Source organism: Glycine soja, chromosome 15 (genome assembly GCF_004193775.1).
Source record: "Glycine soja cultivar W05 chromosome 15, ASM419377v2, whole genome shotgun sequence".
Classification (NCBI taxonomy): Eukaryota; Viridiplantae; Streptophyta; class Magnoliopsida; order Fabales; family Fabaceae; genus Glycine; species Glycine soja.
In genome coordinates, this window is record NC_041016.1 from 47072409 (window position 1) to 47081163 (window position 8755).

The 8755-nt window shown below is 30.9% G+C and overlaps 1 protein-coding gene across 1 annotated transcript; it reads right to left on the reverse strand.

Moving 5' to 3' along the window:
* Window positions 1-150: 150 nt before the first annotated feature.
* On the reverse strand, window positions 151-3717 carry LOC114387371 (11-oxo-beta-amyrin 30-oxidase-like). The gene is made up of 5 exons (XM_028347547.1): window positions 3460-3717; window positions 2088-2305; window positions 1486-1727; window positions 972-1359; window positions 151-716 (listed from the first exon to the last, which is right to left on the reverse strand). The coding sequence occupies exons 1-5, from the start codon at window positions 3596-3598 to the stop codon at window positions 291-293; spliced, it is 1413 nt and encodes a 470-aa protein (XP_028203348.1). The 5' UTR covers window positions 3599-3717; the 3' UTR covers window positions 151-290.
* Window positions 3718-8755: the final 5038 nt, after the last annotated feature.

Genomic DNA, 8755 nt, shown 5'->3' on the forward strand with positions numbered 1-8755 from the left:
ACAATTGATGGTGTCATTAAACCTAATTAAAACTAGAATTAATAACAACACTTGATGGTGTCATTATACCTAATTAAAACTAGAATTAAGACACAAAAATATATGGAAAATTGTGTAACTCCTTGGTCAGCCAAGAGGCAATCACAATCCTTGAGTTTTAACCTTATTAAACCTTAATTTCTTAAAATTAAAACAAGCCTATGGTAGTGCAAATCCAAAGAGAATTGACAGCCACTTTAACACAAGTTTGAGCCTTTATTTCAACTAACAAAATGCTAATAAAAGTGACACTACAGCTTGTGTAAAATGATATGAGCCCCAAATTTAGGATTAAGGGTGAACACAATGGTTGGAGCATGTGCATAGGCAGGAGAAAGCTCGAATGAGAATTTTTGTAAAAGTAGTGACAAAACCATCTTTGCTTCTAATAGAGCAAAATTTTGGCCTATGCACACTCTAGGACCCCGTCCAAATGGGAAAAACGAGACTTGGCCTTTTGTTGCCTTTGCAACTCCTTCAGCAAATCTTTCTGGTTTGAATTCGGTAGCATCATCACCCCAAATATCATGATCTTGGTGAATCAACAATATTGGTAAGGAAACTTGCACTCCTTTAGGAAGGGACACGTTTCCAAGTTCCACATCATTCTTGATAGCTTGATTGAAATAAACTGCAGGTGGGTAGAGTCTGAGAACCTCATATAAAATCATGGTCACCTATTGTAAAGAAAGATATATTCATTAAGATTCAACACTAAAAGCACTTGCCATATTAATATAACCATGCACTAAGTAAAATCATGTGAACCAAAAATTATGAACACAAGTAATTCAACCTTTGGTCTCTTAATCAAGGATGGAGGTTTGATCCCTAACTAGAGAATAAGATTAATGAAAGTACAACTTTATCCTAAAGTAGGTTAATGTGGGAGAGTATTTAGTTGGGTGTCAAATAATGTGGTAAGTACTTACAATTTTGAGGTGACTTAACCCATCATAATCTGGCTTTTGGTTACCAAAAACATGCAATACTTCCTCCCTAGCATGTGCTTGCCAATCAGGATATCTACTCAACAATATCATTGTCCAAACCAGCAAAGTCGATGTAGTTTCTTGCCCTGCTAGGTAGAATGCATTACATTCCTCAATTACTTCTTGGCAAGTCATTGCAACGGTCTTATTGTTTCCATGTTCATGTATTTCCATACGATTTGATTCCAAAAGCATGCCTAATAAATCATGGTGTAAGACTTCACCGGCCTTGATTGATTTCTCTCGTTTGTTGATGATTCCTTTAAGTGACGCCCGTATATCAGTATCTATTTCTTTCATCCTCCTATGTGTAGTTGTCGGTAGCAACCTACAAATAGATCATATAATTACGATTTCAAATTAATTAGCTAGCCATAAATGTAATATGTAACGGTCCTTAACTAAGAAAGCTTTATATATAGCTCTATAGCCATTTTTGTGTTAGTAGTCTTACCACCATCCTGGAATGTAAACATTTCGTAATTTCATAATCAACCCAGCTTGCTCTTTCAGAAGTTCAAATATTCTTTTTCCTTCTTCGTAACTGCTTCCAAAGGCTGTTCTAGAAATAATATCACAGGTCAAATTTTGAAGGAAAGGCCATACATCAATTTCACATTTGTTGTCCGAAGATAACATCCCTTCCCATTTTGAAACCATCTCCTCGCAACATTTATAAAAAGTTGGTATCATAACCTGTGCAGGATAATGATAACATAATTGATCATGAAGTCACAAAATTTGATATGGAGTAAAACATGCAAAAAAAAGGACTGCCTAACAAAACATACATTCACCCATTTGGATAAAATTCTATATCAATATTTATAAGGTAAGAAAATAATTAAATTAATTTTTTTCATAAATTTAAATTAGTTTATACATGATTAAAATCAATTTTTTTGGAAAAGTTAAATGAGAATTGCTATGAATTTGCTTACATAAGTTAATCTTAACTTACATATAAAAGAAACTTAATTAATTTTTTTTCTTAGAAGTATTTTATCTAGAAATTTGTCCAATCAAAACCATTAAATTAATTAGTATGTATATAACCTTCAATTTTTCAAAATGGAAAGCAGGGTCGATAATCTTTCGATGTATCCTCCATTTCTCGCCTTGTAAATTTGCAAGTCCAGTGCCCAACAAATTGATAATGGGGCTCAACTTTGGTTTCTCAAAGTCTTGGATCTTGTTGAAGACTTCTTTGATTTGCTCAGGGTCTGTGATGATCACTTTTGGTGTGGGACCTTCCCATAAAAATGAATTTTTGCCTGCACATGTATGTTTTGTGTTATATATCTAACACCAACTATTTAATGAGGATTAATAACACTGACCTGAAATAAATGAATTCGAGAATTCAACTAAAAGCATGGGATATCATATATAATGAGATTCATATTTTTTGATATAAAATCTTGATATTAAAAGCTTCATACTTTCTAATTAAAAGCTTCCAGATTTTCATTTTTAAGCTATCTCATGAGTTTTGGCTCTTGCATGTCCCCATGTTTTGTATTCTGCCTTTATTTCTTTAGTAATATATAGACTTGTAGCATAAGATCATTAGGGAAAGGGTTACCAATATATAAACTAAATAAATACACACATTATCTTAGAAATATTATTTGTGATGTATCGTTGATGGTAAACTAAAATTGATAAATAAAAATATTGAAAGTAAATCGAAAATTCGTTATATTTATAGGCATGTTAGGCCTTTTCTTTTTAGTTACAAAAATTACATTTTTATTTTATTTTTGTATATATATATATATATATATATATATCAAAATAATTAAATTAAACTATATTAATTTTATTTATTTTATAATTTTTTTAAAAATAGAAAGGAAAAATATTTCTATAATTTAAAATATAAACAAGAAACAAATTAAAGGATCCATTTTTTTCTCATAACGAAAGTTAAATAAGAGGGGGTGGTCCAAACAATGAAGCCACGCCATAAATGAATTATTTTAGGGTGAAATATTTTTGTTTTGTCCCAATAGCATTTTTTAAATTCGATATTAGTCTCTCTAGCTAAAAAACAATTCCGTGTCTTTAATTTTAAAATGCAAATCAATAGTTAATTAAACTACTTTTTTTCCTAAAAAAAACCCTACCTAAATCCTTTTGAACATCAAAACTAATATATCTCAAGTTAAAGAGAAGAGAAAAAAAAACAACAAATTAAAACGACTATATAAAATTGAACTTTTAAATATTTTATAAAGAGACTAAAAACATATTAATTTGTGTGAGAAAAAAAGATGTACAGGGAAAAGAACGTTAATTACGAATCCACAAAATTCAATTAAAAATAAAATAAAATAACCAATATCTTGGTGAAATCATGAATATTGAAGGAGCAAATATTGCATATAACACCATAGACTAAGGGATGGTAAAAAAGTGTACGTACCGAATTTGTTGACAATGTGATGGTTAAAGGTCACGATATGCGGTGCTACGTTCTTATCATCTGAGAGAGAACTCGTGGATTGTTGAGATTTGGAAGCATTCATGAGAAAGCATGTTGCAATAGTGGGTGGTAGCTCCATTGTAGGAGAAAGAAAGTGGAAAGATAGGTAATTACGGATTGATGAATAGAAGGATGAATTTTGGTGGTTTTGTGATACTCTCTAGTCTCTATGTATCTACATCGGTTTCAGTGGCGCTTCTGTAAGGGAGAAAAAGGTGTGTTTTTCAGTTTTAATATTTTTGGCCACATGTTTGATTAAAGTTTTTGTATTTTTATTTATGTTAATTAGTGTGTGGGCCTTATTTGTGTGTCGATCACATGCTAGTTAGCGTGTATAACCCATCCACGGTTATGATGAGTTATTTGAGACAGCATTTAATGTGATTTTATTTTATTTTTAATTCAGATCAAGTTCCTAATGGTGAATAGAATAAAATAATATCTTTTAGTTATAATTTTATGTCAAAATTAAAGATTGAACTTTTTAGATATGGACTGAGATGATTGGGAGGGGATCCATTCACAAAAATTAAAATTTATCTATCATTTACATTTCATTAATTTTTGTACAGAATATTTATAATATGATGTTTCAATATATTCAATATTTACATTAACAATCTATCAAAACACAGTAAGTGAGTATATAAATAATTTTTTTTTACTAATTTTAGTCCCTTAACCTTTATTTTTATCCTTACTTTATTTAGTCTCATTGTCTCAAATAAAAAAAATTGAAATTAGAAATTCTAAAAAATTAAGAGAATAAAGGAATGATAAACCATAAATATATAACTCCCTCCTAATAAAATCCCTTCTCACTCATGTTTCATTATTCCATGTTTCATAATTCTATTTATTTAAGATATGACAAGCATAAATATATTTTATTTTATTTTATTTTATTTATTAATATAAAATATTATATTTATTTTATTTTATTATATTTATTAATATAAAATATCTATTAACTTTATGAATAATTAATTTTTATTAGAAAATTTAGTTGAGTACCTATGATGGAGTGTTTCTTTTAAATTATATCTTTTAAGTTTATAAAAATTGAATTCAAGACATATTGCTTAAGAGAATTTGACTTTGAAACTAATGACTTGCTGTAAATTCTAGTATCCATTATACACTTTATAATCATTCATAATTTTTTGATAAGTAATCATTCATAATTATTAGCCTGCCATAACTAAACCTCCTATCACTCAGTATCTTTTATTATTCCGTGATTCATAATTCCATTTAAGATAACAAGCATGAATTCTAATCTCTAGTATACACTTCTCTCTTTTTTTTTTTTTTTTTGTTGTTGTTGTCATCTAGTATACAATCTCTAATCATTCATAGTTATTTTTACATATTACAAGCCTGCCATAACATTGGGTTATTACGCGCTTCTAAAATCCATTAATATATATACATTGGTCCATAATGTAATATTATAAATTCTTAACCATCATAATTAAGATATTAATTTGGTTCTTCGATACTCTTTTGTTTTTATCTTTTTTTATCATGCATTTTAATCAAACACATTCTTAAAATTCATCGTCTCTTCCTAAAATTATATTATATGAAATCAAACTCAAATTTTTTCTGTGAACTTAATGTATGTTGTTAATTTAACTACACCTATTTAATAACATAGTTATATTTTGATGCTGTCTCAAATAATACAAGACTTTACGAATACGCAAGGTACAATGATTAAAAGATCTATCTTCAAAATCAATAACGTGGATTCCACAAGCGGTGCTCTTCAAAAGATATAATAACGTTTTGGAGGAATATGGACTCGCATGACATCTATAAACTCGACAATATAAACGTACCTTCTTCAAATCAGACAGTACGTGAGTCTTGCGACATTTGAGAATTCAATTTATACGTTCTTTAAATAATAATCATCCTAAAGTTATTTGTGTTTGGTGCACAAAGATAGGCAACCTGATTGCTAGCCGTTAGATTAATGATCTTTATATTGAACGACTGGATTCGGTCTATCAATGTAATCTTTTGTACCAGTTAATTAGTTTTTAATAGTCATGGGTTATTTTATTTTTATATCCCTTCTTTATTATTAATTATTTTATTAAAAAATGTTCACATAAATATTATTGTGTTATTTTCCTTTGGTTAAGAATTTAATTTTATTTAATTATGATTTATTGAGTATTGGTTGGTCGTGGGTGTTGGTGTCATTGTAGGGAGAAAAATAGTTTTAGAGAGTATTTAGTGAGACTCGTGAGGTGGGAGACAAGGAGGTTGTAAAGGATAACGCTGCTGGAGTAGGCATTGGCCTTTGAGCTGTCGTAGTGGACAAAGCGGAGGATCTTTGGCACGATGAAGACAGATCCACATGCTGTGTGGAGGAGCTTGTCACAGAGGTGCTTAAGGAAGGCAGAGAGGCCAAAGTCGAAGACTTTGATGTTGCCAATGGCATCCAAAAGTAGGTTCTGCGGCTTGAGATAGTGGTGGGCGACGCCGTGGCGATGGCATCTAGGAGTAGGTTATCCGGCACAGAATAAAGATCACGGTAGCATAATAAAAAACAACAACAACCAAACAAGAACAAACACAAAACTAAATGGGCTAATCTCCCAAGTTGACACCCAAAACTACCACCTTCAATTTCCTACAACTTAGAAAGAGGCTTCTATTTCAAGTCAATCAACATGACCAAGTCCTAGAAACGCGGACAATCATCCCTCTTCAACAAAATTATTCTTCAAAATAGAACCCTACAAAGACAGCATAGAGCTTGTCTTTCTACCTAGAAGGGCAAAACAATATTTGAAGTTCTTAATGGGCATTCTTATCTTCATTAAAGTAATGACAAAATTGTCTTTATATGCCAACTTAAATAAAATATTGAAAAGTTTAAATATCGACCCACTTGCGATACCCGATTTGTATTTACTTGACCACAAAACACAAGGAATTTCGGTGACCACCATAGCCTACACCTCTTTAAATAATAATCATCCTAAAAATATGGTTTTCTTTATAGAGTGCCTGATGTTAATTTTTTCTTTATTTGGTTAGTTGGTTGTATTCATATATCACTACCTATATTCCAGATTTTGGAAATGCATGATGTGGACAAGTTATGTAAATGCTATTTTTACCTGTAATTGCTCACAAGCTTATGATTAGTTTACTTGTCAAACAATAAAAATACTGTAGGTATGCATATCAGACAGGTTACACTAATAGAAATTGCACTTTCAACATCGGTTATTTAGGACATTCTACATCGATTTTAAAACCGATGTTGAAAGTGCCGATGTTGAGTGTATCATTGTTAACATCGGTTTTCCAAAACCGATGTTAACATAAATACGATAACATCGGTTTTCTAAATACCCGATGTTAAAAACAATGAACTACAGCAAAAAATAGTGTATGCATGATGAACGTTGACATCGGTTTTACTTCAAAACCGATGTTAATATGTATTTTGACATCGGTTTTCTAGAAAAACCGATGTTAATGTAATTTATTAATATCGGTTTCCTACCAAAACCGATGTTAACGTATTACATTAACATCGGTTTCATTTTAAAACCGATGTCAACGTTGATGATGCATACACTTATTGGGTGTAGTTCTTTGTATATAACATCGTTTTTTACAAATAACCGATGTTAATATACAACCGTTAACATCGGTTTTTTTACAAATAACCGATGTTAATATACAAACGTTAACATCGGTTATTTACAAATAACTGATGTTAACATACAATCGTTAAGATTGGTTTTCTATTATAACCGATGTTAAGGTCTATTTGGACATCGGTTTTGGTAAATAACCGATGTTGTTAACTATATTAACATCGGTTTTTGTTAATAACCAATGTTATTGTCAAGTTTTTTTTTAATATAAACTTTCTGTTTTTACAATAAACCCAAAATTGTACCTATAATATGCAATTTCAGACCCAATTCACAACAAATAAATATTTTATTCTGCTTTCAAGCAATTTTAATGATAATAAACATCGAATAATTCATTTATCATAAAGAACAATCAACAAATGAATTCAATGTTCAAATTACATAGGAAATGTCAAAAATGTTAAACCAAAGTAAACTAAGCTAAAGTTAATGTCCGTAAATCCTAGGTCTGATCTCTAACTCAGAGATAATACTGTGCCCACTGGATCCGCAATGCCTTTAATCTCTCTGGCTCCAATGGTCTAGGATCGTTAAAATACTGCATGATGAAATAAATCATAATAAGTTAATAATGTAATACAAATTATAAATAAATCGATTTTGTTTGAAATAAACTTACCGCTTCCCAATTATTCCTAAAAGTTCCTAAAATGATGGTGGACATCCAGTGCATCACATAGTAGCCGCACTCAGTACTTCCTTTTTATCTATTACACTAAATACATAATGAAATTTAGATATTAATTAAACAACTAGTGTACAGACACATAAAGAAATATATATAAGTGGAAGTTTTATGTAAATGACGTACATTGACGACAATCCACCTAGCAGGAGCCTTTGATTTAGGCTGTGGAGCATCATCAAGACCTTTTAAAGCTTTTTCCAGATGAGTAACAATTAAATATTGGTGTTGTACGTTGAGGTATTTCAATGCAAATGTATTGAAAAGAACACTAACCTATTAATAATCCCCTTAAGGTAGTTGTCTGGCCTGTTATGCAATGAACAAAACCAGACAACTAGGTGTTCCTTGGACAGGATGACCACCATCCGCCAGTGTCCGTTGCAGTGGAGATTAATATGGGTTAGTACATTAGTAAACATTAATTAAATTCAGTTATTTTGTGACTTACCCATTTAGGTAGGCTCCAAGATAGACATCGCGTTTTGAACTCTGCATCCAATTCTTTATGTAACTTTCAGACTCAAACTGCGATTTCCCAGACCTCTAAATGGACTGTGGCTCGAGGAATCCATAGATATCAGAATTCCCCGCTCGCATACATGTTTCAGTGAGATGTCTATTTATGTTAAGTGAAAGTTAAATATTTATGAATTGAAAGCAATAACTTAGGTAATTAAAAGTAATATAAAATGACTTACAGAATCCACAACTGTAACACTGATATGCTGAGACATTGACCACCGTGTGAGATTTCAGAGAGGTCTTCGTGCTTTATGTAGAGCGGGAAATCTAGATTAAAGACCCCGAACACGGTGGCATCCCATCTAACCTGATAAGGCCTCAAGAAAAGCTCTGG